This window comes from Cololabis saira, chromosome 22 (genome assembly GCF_033807715.1).
Source record: "Cololabis saira isolate AMF1-May2022 chromosome 22, fColSai1.1, whole genome shotgun sequence".
NCBI lineage: Eukaryota > Metazoa > Chordata > Actinopteri > Beloniformes > Belonidae > Cololabis > Cololabis saira.
This window is the reverse complement of record NC_084608.1, coordinates 14,553,176-14,571,489: the sequence shown is the minus strand read 5'-3', so window position 1 is coordinate 14,571,489 and position 18,314 is coordinate 14,553,176. Positions and strand designations below refer to the sequence as shown.

At 41.5% G+C, this 18,314-nt stretch overlaps 1 protein-coding gene across 1 annotated transcript in view; it reads right to left on the bottom strand.

Annotated features, from left to right (window-relative positions):
* The window catches only part of LOC133423364 (polycystin-1-like protein 1), a 34,478-nt gene extending 16,612 nt beyond the window's left edge, over positions 1 to 17,866 (bottom strand). Inside the window, exons 1-32 of the mRNA XM_061713552.1 lie at positions 17,664 to 17,866; positions 17,063 to 17,197; positions 16,758 to 16,912; positions 15,902 to 16,033; positions 15,490 to 15,788; positions 14,282 to 14,368; positions 13,089 to 13,239; positions 12,064 to 12,232; positions 10,871 to 11,110; positions 10,668 to 10,800; positions 10,351 to 10,554; positions 10,027 to 10,208; positions 8,606 to 8,809; positions 8,313 to 8,476; positions 8,010 to 8,234; positions 7,725 to 7,889; positions 6,411 to 6,479; positions 6,156 to 6,335; positions 5,966 to 6,043; positions 5,598 to 5,740; positions 5,226 to 5,346; positions 3,639 to 3,774; positions 2,860 to 3,052; positions 2,717 to 2,773; positions 2,309 to 2,629; positions 1,942 to 2,199; positions 1,751 to 1,864; positions 1,436 to 1,587; positions 1,198 to 1,298; positions 867 to 1,056; positions 663 to 746; positions 281 to 488 (exon numbers count right to left, since the gene is read on the bottom strand). Of these exons, the coding sequence (XP_061569536.1) occupies positions 281 to 488; positions 663 to 746; positions 867 to 1,056; positions 1,198 to 1,298; positions 1,436 to 1,587; positions 1,751 to 1,864; positions 1,942 to 2,199; positions 2,309 to 2,629; positions 2,717 to 2,773; positions 2,860 to 3,052; positions 3,639 to 3,774; positions 5,226 to 5,346; positions 5,598 to 5,740; positions 5,966 to 6,043; positions 6,156 to 6,335; positions 6,411 to 6,479; positions 7,725 to 7,889; positions 8,010 to 8,234; positions 8,313 to 8,476; positions 8,606 to 8,809; positions 10,027 to 10,208; positions 10,351 to 10,554; positions 10,668 to 10,800; positions 10,871 to 11,110; positions 12,064 to 12,232; positions 13,089 to 13,239; positions 14,282 to 14,368; positions 15,490 to 15,788; positions 15,902 to 16,033; positions 16,758 to 16,912; positions 17,063 to 17,197; positions 17,664 to 17,866 (5,253 nt within the window). The remainder of the gene's footprint in view (positions 1 to 280; positions 489 to 662; positions 747 to 866; positions 1,057 to 1,197; positions 1,299 to 1,435; positions 1,588 to 1,750; positions 1,865 to 1,941; positions 2,200 to 2,308; positions 2,630 to 2,716; positions 2,774 to 2,859; positions 3,053 to 3,638; positions 3,775 to 5,225; positions 5,347 to 5,597; positions 5,741 to 5,965; positions 6,044 to 6,155; positions 6,336 to 6,410; positions 6,480 to 7,724; positions 7,890 to 8,009; positions 8,235 to 8,312; positions 8,477 to 8,605; positions 8,810 to 10,026; positions 10,209 to 10,350; positions 10,555 to 10,667; positions 10,801 to 10,870; positions 11,111 to 12,063; positions 12,233 to 13,088; positions 13,240 to 14,281; positions 14,369 to 15,489; positions 15,789 to 15,901; positions 16,034 to 16,757; positions 16,913 to 17,062; positions 17,198 to 17,663) is intronic.
* Positions 17,867 to 18,314: the final 448 nt, after the last annotated feature.

Here is an 18,314-nt window from a genome sequence, read left to right as displayed (position 1 = left end):
CGTGAATGTGTTTGCCTGTCTCTGTGTATTAGCCTCCTAAATGGTAGCCTGCTCAAGCTATACTCCACATCCTCTGAAAGTCTTCAACTGATTCAGAAAGAAGTCTTGGGGGGAAAAAACTAAACAATGAGCTTTCAACAGCTAAACATACGAAGGACAATAAACCCTGAGAGGCATCTTCTCTTATAGTGATATATATGGAAGTATTAGCCTCAATGCAACTGGACTATAGGTGCTGATGAACCTTGAATGGGTTTAAATGAGCACTAAACAGTCTCACCTTTGCGGTCATACGGGCTGCAGAGCAGAGTCCAGTGTGCACCGTTACAGCGTAGAGGTATTGATCAGTCGGGGAGTTGTCTGAAAGATAGTGGACTCTTTGATTCTCCTCAGCGATGACATCAGCTCTCTTACACCACACCAGCCCGGGGATGTACAGGCACAGGCCCAGCATCAGGATACCCAGCACAGTCAGATCACTGGACCTGCTGAAATATTTAAAAAGCAAAGAAGGAGGAACAGGAGAGGGTTACACTCTTTTTTTTCCCCCATTCATATCTGAGAAAATGCCTAAATGTGTAACATTTCCCCGCCGTCTCTGCTACAGGAAACTAAACAGAAGGGTTTGACAGGTTGCACATGTCTCAGGGGGGTGAGTTCACCTTACGAAAAGGTCCAGATCAGCTTTGTCACGGCTGGTCTGGATCTGCTGCTGCAACACGGTCAGAGGCCTTAACTGGTGGCAGCTGGATACAAGACAATAAGCCAAAACAACAAATTATCACTTTATGAAAACTACAGATGTTTCCTTATTTTTCTTGCGGTGGTCTGATGTGTGTTTGCTTAACTGATTAGCAGATGCCTACCTGCAGTTGACAGTAGATTTAGCATCATTTTGTTTTGTCCTGCAGCCGCGGTGCGTCCAAGCCCCCTGCAGGACGTCCCAGGACAGACACAGACTGCTGTCCACTGTTAGGCTGTAGCTTATCTGCTTTCTCTGGTGCTTCCTTTTCTCAAAATCAGCATCAAGGAGAGCTAAGTGACCCACCCCTGCAACTATTAAAAAAAAGCATTATTATGAGAGGAAAGCATGCTAAGTAATAGATACAATAGATACAAACAAAGGAAACAACACCTAAGGTCCAAGGACAATAAATGAATGAGCTCTTAAAAGCATACAACCACATCATCCCTTACCACTGAGGTAGGATGGGGGCAGAGTGATGCGTGTGCTGTTGCTTTCCCACTGCTGAATTCTCTGCAAGTGATGCATGCTGGGAGTTGGCCTCTCAAACATCCTGACACAAAGAACGCTCCATAATTTTTGTACCACATATTTCACTTTTTAAATGTCATGAATGTGTTTTTCTGTAGTTTCAACTCTTTGCAGTAAAAAAAAAAAATCAGGAGTTGAAAATCAGCACTGTGGGTCTACCTGAAGAGAAGCATGATGGGAAATGCCTTGCTGGGCGGTGGCGTGAACACCACAGTCACCTGGATGGCTCGCTGCAAGAGCTCCTGGGTAACGGTGAAGTTGTGGTAGTTGATCTGGCTGCGCAGGAGGATGTGCTCTGGCACAGAGCTCTTCTGTGGCAGAAATTACATTATTTGTATCTGCACATTTCATATTCTAAAAAAAAGTCCCAAAAATCAACATTGCAAATGCTTTAATATCATTTAAAGCTTTTGTTAGACCACAAGAGACTTATAACCTTCTGTAATCAGCAGTAAAATAGGAGTCATAACGTACGTCTCTCTGCGGTTGCTGGAGCTCAGCAGTCACTGGTTCAAGGAGGAGGCGGACGGGGACTTTTCTCCTCGTGGTGCATCTATACAGACTGAGATCAACCACTGGTCCACTCAGCTAGAAGAAACAAGAAGAAGTAAAAGCAATGCCTTGATTTGAACTCACTGAATGTTCTCACATCTTGCTCCTCTGACCTGTGTGGGATATGTTGCCCAGGTATAAGGAGAGTTGGCGAGCTCAGTCACCACTCTGCGGACGCAGAGCCGTTGCTCTCGTCGCTGAGTTCCTCCAATATGACGAAGATATGGGGTCTCAGTTAAGGATGCGGGCATGTGGAAAGTGGTGGAGCCGCAGCTGATGACGGAGGAGGTTTGGTTTTGGTACCCAGCATACAAACTCATGAGATCAGTGCTAACTCTGAAGTCACTGGTCTCGTGAAACAACATGGGATTCTGGGAAAAAAAAGATACAAAGGATTTCAGTAAAGATTTACAAGAAAAAGAACAAAAACAGGTACAGAAAGATTTATAGATTTGCTAAAAGCTGTCTGTTTCTTCTCACCAGCATCAAATCTGAAGCGGTCTGCAGTATATCATCTACAAGCTGAACCACTTTCTTTGTTGGCATCGATCCCTCTTGTTTGATGTGAGGCCCGGTCGATGCCTCTGTCTTACAATGCTTATGTGCATGGTTTAGGTCAGCACGGCTAAGTGTTTCAGGAGCGTAATCATCGTGACTGATGACCACATGAAGGTTTTTTGAAAGCAAGCCGACCTGAGTACCGACCATCCTCTGGTGCCAGTCAGGAGCCCCGGACTCAGAAATCTGCTCTGACATGCCACGAATATGAGCCGTTATCTGCCTGGCACTCGCAAATGTCACCTAGAAAGGTTAAAAGAAGCAGAAAGAATTGAATTCCATCTTTCAGAAGCCACCTGAGAGATTATGGTTGTCCATGAGAGTGCAGACCTGACGGGGAAACTGCAGCAGCTCATTCAGAAGGAAGATGTTGTCTTCCACTGATACCTGGAATTGAATTAGGCGTGAAATAATTCTGCAATGATTTGTGGTAGCGTCATCCTTGAAGCGGCGCATAAGGTTGGTGTGTGCACCTGTTCACCGCTCTCAAGTCGGCACACAGTACAAATGAGCACGTTGCGCATATGGCTCTGTGTATGTGTGTTGGCGTCAGCATCCAGGCTCAGTCTGTTCAGGACGATGGAGAGGAGGCTGACGTAGTTACGAATCTCTGCAGCGTTCCCGAGCTGCACCAGCATCGACAGGTTCCTCAAACCTGCCTCGCACCTGGAGACAACAAGGAATGGACCCCAGAACATAAAACATACATGTTCTAGCTAAATGTTTAAGTCTTTTTTTCACATATCTAATCCAGAAAACATCTTTACTGTGAACGATCTGCCAAAGAAGCTGGTGTATTTGAATAAGAACAAGATTAGCATTTTTTTCAATATTTCAACAAAAATCTGTGGTAATAGATTAGTAGACAGTAGTATTGTAGTAGCCTATAGTAGTAGTATAGTAGTAGCAGCAGTAGCAGTAGTAGTAGTAGTAGTAGTAGTAGTAGTAGTAATAGTAGTAGTAGTAGTAGTAGTAGTAGTAATAGTAGTAGTAGTAGTAGTAGTAGTAGTAGTAGAAGTAATAGGAGTAGTAGTAGTAGTAGTAAATTAGTAGTAGTAGTAGTAGTAGTAGTAGTAGTAATAGTAGTAGTAGTAGTAATAGTAGTAGTAGTAGTAGTAGTAGTAGTAGTAGTAGAAGTAATAGGAGTAGAATTAGTAGTAAATTAGTAGTATTGTAGTAGTAGTAGAAGTAGTAGTATACAAGTAAATCCTCCCAAAGCAGGAAATGATTGTAATCCAGTAATGCTCCTCACAGCTCCAGATCTGGATCCTGATTGGACGACGGGGAGACGCTGCTCCTGACGAAGCTCGGCTTGACTTGGACCGAGACAGAGCAGGGTTGGGTGGCGGATCCATCTGAGCTACTTCTGATTTCAGTGTAGACATTTACTATAGAAACACATTAAAGGAGCTTGAGGCAGGATTGAGGCAGGATTTATGAAAAAAAATTCGTAAACGTTTTAAGTTTTCTAGTAATAAGGTCAGATGAAGCGTTCCAAACCAAAAAGAATGAGCCCTCTAGTGTATCTCTCCGTTGCCTTGAACAGGCTGTGTGCTGCAAAATGTGCTGCAGTGCTGGGGCCGAGTTTCCCGCGCTGTCCTGCGGATGTGACGTCAAATGACGCTGCATGCGCGTCAGAGTCGGCGGCAGAACAGATCTAATAATAACCAGCGGGGGGGCACAAACTGCCATTCAAGAACGCAATATGATGTAAATGCTTAATATGAGTTTGCCATCAACGATCACAGCAAACCAGTTTCAATTACACAACATACTGCAAAATCTCTTTTTAATACACACACACACAAGTGTATTGTGCACCCAAACTGCAAAAAAACAAAAAACAACGACGTACAGGCCACGTCTCTCCCTCCTTCCCTCGCCCTCTGCATCTCTCTCTCATACAACGCATACACATAAAAATGTGAACGGTGAATCTCCAATTCAATTTAATTTGACGAAATTAGACAGACCCAAACATTCCACATTTGCGTAATAATAAAAGCCAAGGCTGGCGCCATGAAGTCAATTAAATGCATGTCTCACCTTTAGAAGAGTTGTACATCTTAATTTTCCTATTTCACCATAGATCACACTTTGGGAAGCCTTCTTTATATTTTAGCGTTATTTCCGCGTAGTTAAGAGTGAGTTTGATGCTCCTTAACAAGTTTGGTCCGCGGATCAACATCAACCCAGCGAGCCCTTGCTCCCTGATTGGCTGATTTATGGTTCCGCGTCACACCAACGCAGAACCGACGGCGTAGGGTACGCGGCGACGCACACCGCACCGCGACCCTACGCCATCGATTTAACGCGGAACCATAATTCAGGCGAAGCTGCAGTCTGTCTGTGCTGATCACTGACACACCGGGTCGGAGCGGATTTGGTCATGATGTTTGACCTGTGTTTTGTGATTAATAAGCACGGGTTTTAATTAAATGTAATTTACGAAGGATGATTTCACGTTCAATAAGATAAGTAATCAATAAAATACAAAGTTTGGCACAAAGGCTTGGCCTGCTTGTGGGCGAGTGGAGGGGGGCACATTAACTCATTTAGGGGGGCATGGCCCGCGGATGACCCCCCATGACGCTGACCCTGATGCGCGTTCCCCCCGTTCTCCCGTGCCGGCTTCGCTGTTGGCTGCAGTACCCCTGACGGCCGTCGTGTTGAAGGGTGGCGCTAGAGAGTCTCATTTCTTAAAAGGAGCCTCACACTCCTATAGGATATCTCAACCAATTTTTTAGAGTTACGTAATAGTGTTCTTTTTTTTTATAATTAATCAATGACCATGTGCACGATCTTTTGTCTGTGTAATGATGTGCTTGTGTGTGTTTACCTTTATAGTCATCACCAGGGTCGCCTGAAGGAAGGCTGAAGTAGTACTGGAAGTCTCTGCCTTGGTAAAGTATCCTGGGGTGGTTTCCTGCAACGCTGAAGCTGTACTTGTACAGTAAGTCCTGAGTCGCACAAAAAAATACAGACATGCAAAAAAATGGGAGGTTGGTCATTTAGGAATCAACATAAAGAAGTAAACTCTCTAAGTGGTAACTTGGTGACCAAGGAGCACTGATCTGAGCACACAGCTTCACTCATGAATGAATGAATGAATGTGAAAGAAAGTGACTTTAGAGATGGATCCCACAGAAGGGGATCTGTCAAATTATGGATCAGATATGGACGTGTGTTGATGGCATACAAAAGGAAATACCTCCCTCCCCGAGGTGCAGAAGATGCCGAAGTGTGTGTCTAACTCTGTTCCTCTGTCGGGCTGCACCTGACACATCATGCCCTTCGGAGCAGAGCTGGTCTTTAAAAAAAGCTGAGTCCGCCCAAGAAATCTCTTCTCAAACTCTGTATTTATTTTTTTTTAAAAACAAAAAAAAACAGAAAGACAAATACTGGTAGTTTTTAATTGGTACAGAAAAATAAAGGACTGTTGTAGAACCAGCTTAGTTTTTACTGTTAAATTACAGGATCATTTTTTAATGCTGCATTTGAAATGTTCTTCTTTGTAGCGGCAGGTGGATTACTGATGACTGCACTAACAAAGTTATTATTTATGGTTTTGAGACTTACTAGCAATGACCTCCAGCATGTATCTGTTCGCCGGCCTCAGACTGAAAGGTCTGAATCTGAGTAGAGAGGAGGAGATTCCTGGAAAAAAAAAAAAAAAATAATAACAAAAAAAAGGTCTGGGGATAGAAAGATGACTGAATGTAGAGACAGAGAAGAGGGCAGCTTGCTGGTACATGCTTGAACAGCGTACCTGTGTAAGTGTAGGACTCAAAGAGGCCTCTGTCCACCGCGTCTCGGTGTAAGTCGAGCAAACTCGGCTCCAGAATCACGTCAAATGGTTTGGGAATCACCAGGTCGCTCCCTTCATCTCTGTGTGTTGCTGGATCACATGCGGAGTCTCCTCCCAGACTAAACTTCTCAAAATCTACATCTGGGGTCATGCATGAACAATGAAACCCCCGTCTTAGGTTAACAGTATAGTAGTGAGCAAGAATATTATCTGTACCTGTGGCTCTTCCTGCTGACATCCCCGGGTCTCCTTCTACGGCAGTTGGGAAGGGAACATCATAATCATCTGGACCTGCGAGACAATTTTAATACATTATTCTGATTACAGACTTTAAAACCCTATAATACAGGAATTCTAAATTAATATCTCTTTTTTATGACCAATCGTTTTGGTTCTTAAACACTGAGAATCCCAACCTCTGATGATGATGAGCCTCATTATTGTTTCACCACTTACGCTAATGAATTAACTCTTCGAATGACAGGTTGGAGATTAAAACACTTAAAACAAGTTGTGAGATGTCTGTAATGGAACATCTCATAAATAATGATATTAATAGCAGACAGGTCTGTAAAGTGAAGGGATACAGATGGAGCAGCATCGCAGAGCTGCGTGTAAAGAGGTGCAGAATACGGTGCTCATCGTATTTGTTTGGCAGTCATGATCTGAAGTGGATATCACAAGGCTGTTAATTGTACCAGGCTCTGGGGGGAAACAAAAAGAAACCTTTTGTGAAACTCTCCAATATGCTGCAAGGATCACAACATTTTTCCAAGAGCAGTAAGTTGGTGAAATGGGTTCCCGGGGACTCAAGGACACTGAAAATCTCTGCAGGCCACATTATGAATATCAGGCCATCCAATAACACCGTTGGTACTGTATTACCTTTCATTGTGAAAAATCATTTTTGCTCTGACAATTTATGCACAAATTTGATAAAAGAGGTGGATATAATCTGTGATGTCCTATCAAATGTGTTGCATCATTGCAGTTAGTTTTCAGATCAAACTGGCTGATTGTGTCTTGCACAGCTGTATGTCTACAGTTTTTGTAGTTTCTTATGAATGTAGCAGGTGGTAAAGCAACGTTGTACTTAACGGTTTTACAATTTTAGGCAAATGAAACACAAACGACCCAATAATGAAACCAAAGATGACAATCAATGTACATTTTATATAATTTTGAATTATGAAATAATGTTGCATTATTGAGTTTTGTTCATTACAAACATGAACAAAACTCATGTAACTTGGCAAACTTACTTTGCCAAGTGTTTACAAATGACGACTATACATGTTGTTTCTGAAGAAGCTTATCAATAGCGTAACTGTCAATGGCGGGGGGTTTTTCCACCTCCCTTGGATCCATATGCGTTGAATAATATGTGTAAGATAGAAACCTGCCTACTAAAAAAAAGGGGAATTTAAAATACGCTGGATTTCTCGCTGTAGGAAAGATTGTAAGAGACCAAAGCGGAGGGAAAGCAGTTTACCTGAGCGACATTTATGTTTCAGCTCTGTTTTTACTCACTTTGTCGACCATTTAAATCACCGCTCTCCAGGAAAGGAAAGGAAAAGTCCCAGTCTCCAGAGGAGTCGGGGTCCCCTGGAAATTCACCGAAAAAGCCGCCCCGGCCAGCATCGTCTGGATATGGGCTATTGCTATTTTCAAACACAAGCGGACTCATGGAGGACTCTTATGTGGACAAACCGGTATGGGGGAAGATATAGGAGAAGTAAAATTTAGTGACAGGATGGGACATTCCTATAATCAAGTTCTAGCACCATCAACTCACACCAGCTATTGTTGGCGTACCTCTGTCCTTGTGTGATGCTGCTGCATTGTCACCCGGCTCAAAATTCTGCTTTTCGGACCAATTCTCCAAAGGTGTGGAGGGAGAGACATGGGCATCACGGGCAGACTGTGACTCGGGTACATCGGGGTGGTGGAGGGCTGAACTCTCAGCAGTCTGAGTGGATGTAACAGGATTCTCCACGATGGCAGCTGGGACGCGGATGTCTACTGTGTAACAAAATGGGACTGGAGCAGAACAGATTTAATGTATCAGATACTGACTTGCATTGACTCCTTTTGTTTAAATTTGTTGTCTTAGCTTACCATCTATGACAGGCTTGGAGGAAGCATTGACCAGATACAGACTCCAGCTGTACTGGATGAGCTCTGCTGCGATGTCACAGTCCTCACACACTGCACTTACAGAGAAAGCCTGATCCGAGTTCACGTGGTCTCCTTGGCAGTGAAGACAACTAATGGACACCCTCCTTGACACACAATGTTGGCAAATGTTCAGAGCCTCACAATGGAGGGATAGATAAGTGATTTCAATCCATTTACACCAGCTCAGCAAGTCTTAAAAAGCATCAGTCTGCTGTCGAGGCTTTAACTCATACCCGGCCAGGCCTGATGTCACACAGAGGAAGGTGTCTGATGAAGCTGAACGCTCTCCGCTGTGGACGGTGAACGTGAGCTGGAACTGGTCAAAGTTCTGTTTCAAGAGGCTGACAGGAAAGCTGAGCAGAGGGCTTGAAGTGGGAATGGTTTGGTTGAAGCAGGAGCTGGTGATGGTGCTGACTGGCTTGCATGTCCAGCTGTAGCTATGGAGAAAAAATACATAAAAACCCCAAACAGTCAGAAATGTGTAAACTGAATAGAGGCAAGATTTAAAACTGAGACATGAAGCAGGTAAAAAGTCATGAGAGGTGACCACTAAAGCCTCTGTGATGCTATTTTTCTTTTTTTTTTAACATGTTTCTTTATTGGGTAATCCATGTAAATTATATTACACAATAAACATTTCTTTTAAAGGGTTCAACAGAATACCCCGTTTTATATTTTACCATACACACAAAAAAAATAAATAAATAAATAAAATATATATATAAAAAAATAAAAATAATGATAAAATAAATAAGGACACAAAACATAGCAAACACCCCAAAACACACACACTGCAAAATAGGTAATTATAAACAGGTCCCAAAGTAAGTACCGTTTACCAATCAAACTCTGACTGAAGACAATAATAATAGGAAAAATAAAGTAATAAACTAAAATACAGGACACGCAAAACAGCTGCAACAAAAAAATTAAAAAATTAAAATAAATTAAGAAAACAAAATAAGATAAATAAATAAAAATTTAAATAAACTGACATAAGAGGAACCCTAAAAAAAATAGACATGGTTAGCAATATCATACTTCCCTGTAATTAAGTTAAATCAGATTAAATTAATCTTCCAAGGATGCCAAAGAATTAACAAAAGAAAGAATAGGTTCCCAAATATAAGAAAACCTATCAGAGCAACCCCTAATACCGTATTTAATTTTCTCTAAATATAAAAATGACATCAGGTCTTTCAACCAAGAGTTGGGAGATGGAGGTTTTTGGTCCTTCCATTGAAGTAGAATACGTCTACGAGCTACAAGAGAGGAAAAAGCAATTATATTAATCTCCTTCATAGTAAAACTATTAAAATCTTCAGGTACACCAAAAATAGAAATTAAAGGGCTAGAATCCACCAGTTTATTAAGGGCTTTTGAGAGAGTATTATAGAAAGATGACCAAAATGAACATAGCTTTGGGCAGGAAAAGAACATGTGATGCTATTTTTCTGCTCAGTTGTTTACTGTTGTGCTGAATTATGGTTTCCTTCGTTGAAAAGGTTTCTAAACCTTTCGATAACAAGTGAGCCGTGCAAACTGAAGGGCAACAAAACAACAAATGAGGCTCTAACACCACAGAAAAGAGAAGCCCCACTAATGAGCACCAGAAGCAGCATCCTGCAGACACCACCAAGCTGGAGATTTCTACCTGAGTGGCTGCAAGGGGAAGTCGGGATCATACGACGCTCTTCCGTCCAGAGTTACCACATTGGTGCTCTTCTTGTCAATGAAGATGTTGGTGCCGCCCTGGATGAGAGCCACGAGGGGGCTTGGCATCACCTGAACTCTCACCGTGTAGTTACTGTACACCACACTGCCAATGATCTGTACCTGAGGAGGATCCCATAACCAGAAACCAGAGACAAATCACTAGACTGGTGGAACCTTTTGACTCAGGCTCATTGCTTCCTCCTTCATGGGATTGGCTCACTATTGGCTGTGAAGATATCTGACAGTGTTTGTCGTGAATTACCCTCGCCAGGGCCGTGTAGGTGTCATAACGGAGGCTGTGGCTCTGCAGGACTAGCTCCTGTCTGTGTGTGTTTATGAGAGGCAAAGGGACGCGTTGGCCTGCAGAGTCAAATAAGGTCCAGGTGTAGTGAAGGTTTCCTGACACGTCACAGTCGACTTCTGCTTCCAACGTCACTCCCAGTCGGAGGACCTCATGTCGCCGCACCTGGGCAAAGAAAGAGTTTATTTTCTTTTTAACAATTGTTGGTAAATGGTTGTTTAATAATGAGATCAGCACGGATCTGCATGCTGGAGGTGAGGTACTAGTGAAGCCGATACCTGCAGTTTGAGAGGCCCCATGTTTTTGACTGGCGGAGGCTGGCAAGGCCGGTCCACAACAAACAGAAGGCTGCTGACAGACGCTGAACTAACCAGGTTAGAGGCAGTCGCCTCAACTCTGAACTCCCCCGTTCTGCACATAGAAACACATCTAATAACCATAACAATCACCAACTTCAACCCTAGTAAAATCTTCTGACAACCTGTGGAAGACGTGCTGTTCTGTGCTCAGTCCAGTCCTGGCTGTTCCATCTCCGAAGCTCCACAGGAAGCTGAGGTTGGTTCCCACGGTGACCCGACAGCTCAACGTCACCGTCTGGTTCTGCAGGACTGAGGCCGGAAGAACCAGCCTGTTGAGCCTCACCGCTCTCTCAACCACCAGCAGGAACACATCGGAGGTGATGGACATGTGACCGCTGGACGCAACCACGACCACGCTGTAACTGCATCAGGACAGGGGGGGTTTGTACCGGGAGTTCATAGATCTTTTTGACTGCACAAGTTTAGGAGTTTAAGATTTAAGATTGTTAAATAATACACAACATAACATAACATAACAGAACAGGTGTATTTTTTGAATGATGTGGGAGTGATGTCTAGGTCACAGTTTGTTGCACTTTACCAGACATTGTTTGTATTGCTTTTATGTTTTTATACTGTGCTTTTCATATTTATTTATTCCTCTTATTTTTGCTTCCTTTGCACTTTGGTGGGAACATCCCAACCAATCTCGTTGTAACCTGAGCACAATGACAATAAAGTCTATTCTAAGTACATACAACTAATAATCATAAGTCGAGTTAATTCATATTTAATTGTTAGTTTACTTTAAACCTAATTGTAGTTACTTACATTTGTGAAGTTGTTTAAACTTAAAAATAGGAAATTAGCCAAGTTAGTCTGACTTAACTTGAAAAATTGTGTTTAGAATCAGAATCAGAATCAGGTTTATTGCCCAAGTATGAACATGCCAGACAGGGAATTCGACTCCGGTTATTTCGCTCACTGTACAGTAAATAGACAAATGGCTCAACACACATATACAATTTTTTTTAAAGTGAAAGGTGCAGCAGTATGAGGTAGATGGTTATTGAAAGGTGCATTGTTACAGCATATGACTGGGGTTATTATTATTATTAGTATTATTGCATAGTGATTGATTTCTCTGAGACTCTATGAGTGATGAGAGTTCATCAGAGCAACAGCTTGGGGGAAGAAACTGTCTCTGTGTCTGGAGGTTTTTGCGTACAGAGCTCTGTAGCGCCGTCCAGAGTTTACTTCATATTGTGAAGTTACTTAAACTTAAAGTAGCAAGTATAATGATCTAGACTTTTTTAAGTGTAAGCTTAGGGATGCCCCCACAATGAATGTGACATAAGACACATATATCTCATACCTTCTGGGGTGGTGATATCTTTTAGTGATGGTCCTTGAGGTGGTTCTGGCTGACACCGAATCTCCAAAGTCCCAGAGAAACTCTACAGGGTCTGGTACATCAGCCACAGCCGTGAAGAGTACATCTGTGTTTGTGCGATATGCTTGCTTGTCTGCATAAATCCTTACAGCTGGAGAACAAAACAGACATACTTCAATCAAATACTGACGGAGACGATGCACAATCAGAAACCGTGCAAAGCACGATCTGCTTCATAAAATAGTTGGACATGAAAACTGGCATTGGGTCTCAATGTGCATATTTTTCTTCATTTTTTTTTTTTACAACATTAGAAATATGAAGACATATGAAGACACTCATTAAGGTAAAGTTAAGAACTAATTCTTTGCATGTCCTACTTATTCACCTTTGTCCTCCACACTTTGAGCAAGACTTTGACTGGCTGGTTGTCGCCATGATGTCTGATTAATTTTAGTTTGTGGTAACGCCTTCCTTTTTCCCTTGACACGTATTGCGAGAAGACACTCGATTGACGGCTTGCAGCTTGATCACAACTCTCCCGCTGTGGTTAAAAAGCAAAACCACTGTTGCCTCCCCTGCTGTGGTGCAGCTGCTGCCTCTGTACAGCCCTGTTGCATCCGCTCGCAAGGAGACCGCCACATTTGACCCAACTGTGTTGCAGATTAAAACCTAGTATTTTTTAAGCGTTGTGAGCAGTTGAGGGAAGTCTGACATCAGCTCTCCAACCAGATCTTGAACCAGGATCATGTTTTTGAAATAAGCCCCGGCCGATGGGATTAAAGCCCTGAACCGTGACGGTGTAAAGTCCTGCTTTCTGCTTTCATAACTGCATCATCTGAACTAATAGTCCAAACTACCGAAGACTCATGGTTATTATTGTTATGACTGGTAACTTCCAGGCTGAATTCCCTGGATGTGGTGACTACTATCCTGTGAGAAGGTGCCACCATGACAACCAATGTTTCTGTGCTGCTGATTAGTACTGTGATTATATGTGACGTTACCATGGTTACAGCGCTTCTCCCCACGGCTGAGGTTGATATGAATCTCATAGCTGCGGTTGTACTCTGCCTCCAGTGAGAGTTTGAAGACGAGTGGAGGTTTGATGGTGGTGAACACCTGCGTGTCTGCGTCAAAGGAAGGAGGTACAACCACCTGCAGGCAAACCACACACACAAACACAGCGTGTTTGATTGGAGGGTTAATCGGCTGATTGTCTCAATGGTGAACACTAGGGATGGGCGGTATGGACTAAAAAATGTATCACGATAATTTCTTGCATTTATCCCGATAACGATAAAAATGACGATACAAAAAATACCAATTCAACTCCATCTTTTTAACTATAAATCTATCACCACATTCAGTCTTTGGAGCCCCCAAAACACTGCTCTAAAAGAATACTAAATACTACTAAACTACACCAATTATTACACCACTCTGGTGGAGACCTCAGCAGCAGCTTTTATATATAATATGTTATATATGTATATAATAATATATAATATATAATGTAAAATATATAATAAATTACTTGTATTGCCATCCTTTGCACTCACTGTTTTTTTGCAGACTCTGCATATAATAGATGATATTTGCTCCTCGTCTCTCTTTTTCAATCCAAACCAGTTCCAGATAACGGAGCTGGAGCCTCGTTTAACAACGAGCTCCTCGCTCTCAGATCCGCCTTCCACCATGTTTGTTAAGGTTGATTTATGGTTCTGCGTTAAATCGATGCAGAGCCTACGCCATAGGCTCTGCGTCCATTTAACGCAGAACCATAAATCAGGCTTTAAACAAAAACGTCATCAACGGGAATTTAACGTTTTTACCGCGAGATGACAAATTCTGACCATGGGGAATTTTTTTGACGGTATATCGTGAACGGTAAAATATCGCCCATTCCTAGTGAACACACACAATGAGAAGGAGACGCCGATTATTTACTTCTGCAGAGCTTTAAAAACCATTGAAAACACATTAATAAGCTCCACTGTCATTGAGTAAAATGTTCCTTCAGTATTTAAAAAGGATGATCAGACCAGAGTCGCTTCATTTTGTAACTTAAAGTCTCCATAACATTCCTTTTGCACATGAAAATGCGTGGTTATTGAGATTTTCTGTAATGAAAGTCAGAATCAACAACAGAAATATTTGCTTCACTGATGTCAGACTGTAACACTAGTAGAGTACTCACCACGTCCACCGTCTCTTGTGTCCATTCAAACCCACTGGAGGCGTTCTCTGACACGGCCTGAACTCCATCTGTGTCAAAGGTCCAACTCTGTCCACAGAAGTTTTCCACTGATGAGAATTAACCCTTACATGCATGGTAGCCACTACAGTGAACACATATTTCAAAGCTGTTTTCTGGTCTATTTATATCTATATATCGACATTAGCCACATAAGTGTACATCCGAGATCCATTCATTGCTATAGAGTAAAATTCACATTTAAAAGATTTTGTTGAACAATTTTCTTCCTTTTTTAATTATTTTTCAGGGTAAATACAATTAAAGATTAGAATAGAATAAACTTTATTGACCCCCTAGAGGAGAAATTCACTTTTAACTTCATGAAAAAAAATACAACACGGTTTGAGCTTATCATCATTAATTTGTGCAAGGGTGACATGTTGTCCACAGTATTTAACACATTAGCAATTTGGTCAAAGCTGTATGCAGTATATTTACAACTATAACATGTGTACAGCTGTGATCTTAAAGGAGAATAGAGACGGATCTTTAGACGTGTGGGGATGGATGATCTGTGTCATGACTTTTCTGCTGATTAATGTCCTCTACCATGGTGATGTTTGGCATCTTAACAGTGTGAAAAATTATATGTAACAGCTTAATATGTTATCTAATAATTTCTATTAATGACGGTGCTTTTAAAAGACTAAAAGAACCACTGACTTTTGCAAAGTTATTTAAAAAAGATATTGGAAAAAAAATCTATGAGCATTTCATAGATCCTGTTTCTCTTTGAGGACCGTAGTGACTTTTTATTGGTGTGTTTTGGGATATTTGGCATCATTAGAACAGATATAAATTTAGATTTAATCTTACATTTTTATGCAGGGATCAAATAAAAAAAAAACAACAACAAAAAAGCATTTTTTTCTTATTTAAAGCTGATACGAGTCTTTTTCGTGGCAGACAATTTAAGACATACTGTAGTAGAGTTTGCAGCTGAACAGGCCACAGAGCAAAACTGAGTTTATCAAATAAAAACTAATTTATTTATGAAGAAATCTAAACTCTAGTCGTTGTCCATCAAAAATACTTATAGATTATCATTATTATTACTGATAGTACTTCATCAAATTCACGTGGATCATTTAAAAAGATAGAAGTTCAGCTGCTGAAAACGGTGCTTTTTAATGAAGTTTCTTACTCACCACAATGCTGTTGGGACCGGAGAGGCTCTCTGTCCCTCGTCCCCCTGTGGTTTTGTCTTTGTCCTCGTGAGTGAACCGCCACTGGAGCCGTGTTACCAGTCCTCCACTCACACACGCCTGCAGCGAGACAGGCTCGCCCCTGCATGCTACCTCAACAAGCGCCTGGATGGAGCCTGGATTTGTGAGCAGGATGCTGGCAGAGATTTCCACAGGAATCGCTTCATCGTCTGGAGGGAGCTGTGAGACGGACAAATGGAGGCTGGAGGAGAGAGTGGAGAGGGGGCTGGAGACACAGACATCTAAAAAGAAAGTGAAAGGAAACAAGAGGGAGACAGGACATTGTGTCATTTTACATTTACTTGATTGATTTATTTACAACTCAATGAAAAGGAAATTCTTCTTTAATACTTACTGATCTCATATTTTCCTGGATTTTTCAACATCCAGTCAGAAGGCACAGTAAACCAACCGTCCTGTGAAATGTTGACATGACATGATCTTTGACCTTTGGGAGTCTCCACAGACAGCTCCACCCGTCCAAGTCCTGCAATCGCAGGAAATATATTAAATTATAAAAAGACAAAACTCAAACACAAAATAGCTGTATGTGACACATATTTGTTACAAACTTAAAACTATTCAGCTTAACATAATGCAGCTGCCAAAAAAGAATCATCACTTAAATTTGCACAAAAAATGCAATTTCTAATAAACCATGATACATATATGATTGTGCATTATATTAATCATAATTTATTATAATTTTAAAAACATACACAATGTATCTGGAGATGTTAGGAAGCATCAATTTCCTTTTTTTAAGGGGTTCAGTTACTGATTTTATGTATGTATGTATTTATTGTGGGGGTGGTTCAGAGCATTAAATAAATAAAACAAATAAATAAGTAATTGGAGATAAAATGCAACTCATAAATACTACATCAGTAGCAGTGCTTTACATTATTAAACTCTGCAATAATTGATGCAATAATCAATAATCACATATAATGTGATAGAACTGATGTAACTCATTACAAGTCATATTTATTTTCACCGTTTTACATATGTAGAATCACATAATAAACACAGTAGACCAGAAGTTAATAGAAAAATTAAAAATAAAACCATTTATAATACATTTTCAGGTGAAGTGACAAACTTTTTTCCTGAAGAAATCTCCTGAAGTCAGAAGTTTTTTCAGTAGGGATTGCCTTTGAATGCATTTTACTAGGGTTCAAGAGTTGTGTTTCTAACAACCAGCAGCTGACCTGTCCATTGACTGGGAGGTCCACACAGGTTTCCAGAAACATCCACAACAAAGGTTCTCCCAGCATGCACCATGTCTGGAGAGGCTCTGAGGTGGAGCAGAAAAGGTCCTTCACTTCCAAAGAGCACCATGCTGCCTTCCGGCCGATGCAGGGCACTGAAAAGAGAAAAAACCATAAAGACAATCTCTGTAAACTCCATCACTGACTTGTCGAATGTATAAATTCTGGTCCTTAAACTTGGATGAACTGAACTGACTGCTGGGTCAGATGAAGCCAGAATGGCACAAGGCAGCAGCTCGTCTCACCTTTGTTTTTCTCTTCCCACTCTCAACTCTTTTGTCCTTTGGCTGGACGATGTGTTGAAACAGCCGCTGACCACCAGACCATGCAGCTGGTTGCCACAGTAACAAGTCTCTGAAGACAATGCTGCAACCTGGTACCTTAAACAACAAATAATAAAGCTTAAAACAAAACGACTGCAGCTTACATCCAGATCAACACACCAAAGGAATACTAGATTTTTTTTTTCATGATACTTAAACTGGCTTTTCAGAGTCACACTTGTGAAGCATAAACATGTGATGTAAGTAAACTATTTTGCAATATATTATTGCTGACCAGAATAAAAAAAAAAACATGTAAGGTCTAATTTGGAACTCAGTGATCAGATTTATATTTTGTATTATATAGTCATCCCACGGTTATAAAACACGGGCAAAACGTGACCATATAGACGGGGTTTGAAATGAAATCTGTGTTTGGGGGATTTAACAAGGAAAACTGCCGCTGTCCTCCACCTGGGGATGTTTTCAACAAAATTACAGGTTTAGAAGGCTCCCAATATTTTTATTTTATTTTCTATCGTAGGCCTACCTCAGATGTGACTGGAAACTTGCTCCAACTTACCTTTGATCCGGGCAGCGGACGGAGCAGAGCAGCCGGTCAGGGTCACCGGCTCCCCGGGCTGCAGAAAGCTCGATGGACCCGGCGTTGTTGCACCTCACGAACCACGGTGAACTTTCCTGACCTGCAGCAGAGGAGGCCGCGACACCAAAGCGGTAAAAACACGCTTGCAGGGCGATAATCTTGCAAACTAAAGCAGCGAGCATGACTCCGGACAGAGGCCGCAACTGGACCGGACAGTCGGATGCAGGAGAGGAGAAGCAATGCATGCAAGGTGTGCAGGTAAGGATATAGTAGGGTACTGTATGCAAATGATGGCGGAAGCAGAGGAGGAGGCTGATTTCATTGCTCTGGGGTCAAACTGAAAAATTAAAAACTAATTAATGTGAGACAGTAAAATATCTCACAACACATATGTGACAGTCGAACACATACATGATCCAGGGCCGAGTTAGAGTGTTATTGCATCTATTGAGTATTGACACGTGTCTCTATTCACTCAAGTCAGTAATGTGAAATATTAGATCAAATCAAATATTATATTTAAATGCTTTAACTTGTGTCTTCCGTGCCTCCACTTCATTGAAAACCCCGGTTACAATGGTCACCTGTCAAATACGCGTCAAATTTAATTGGAGGGTTTGGGTGGAAAAA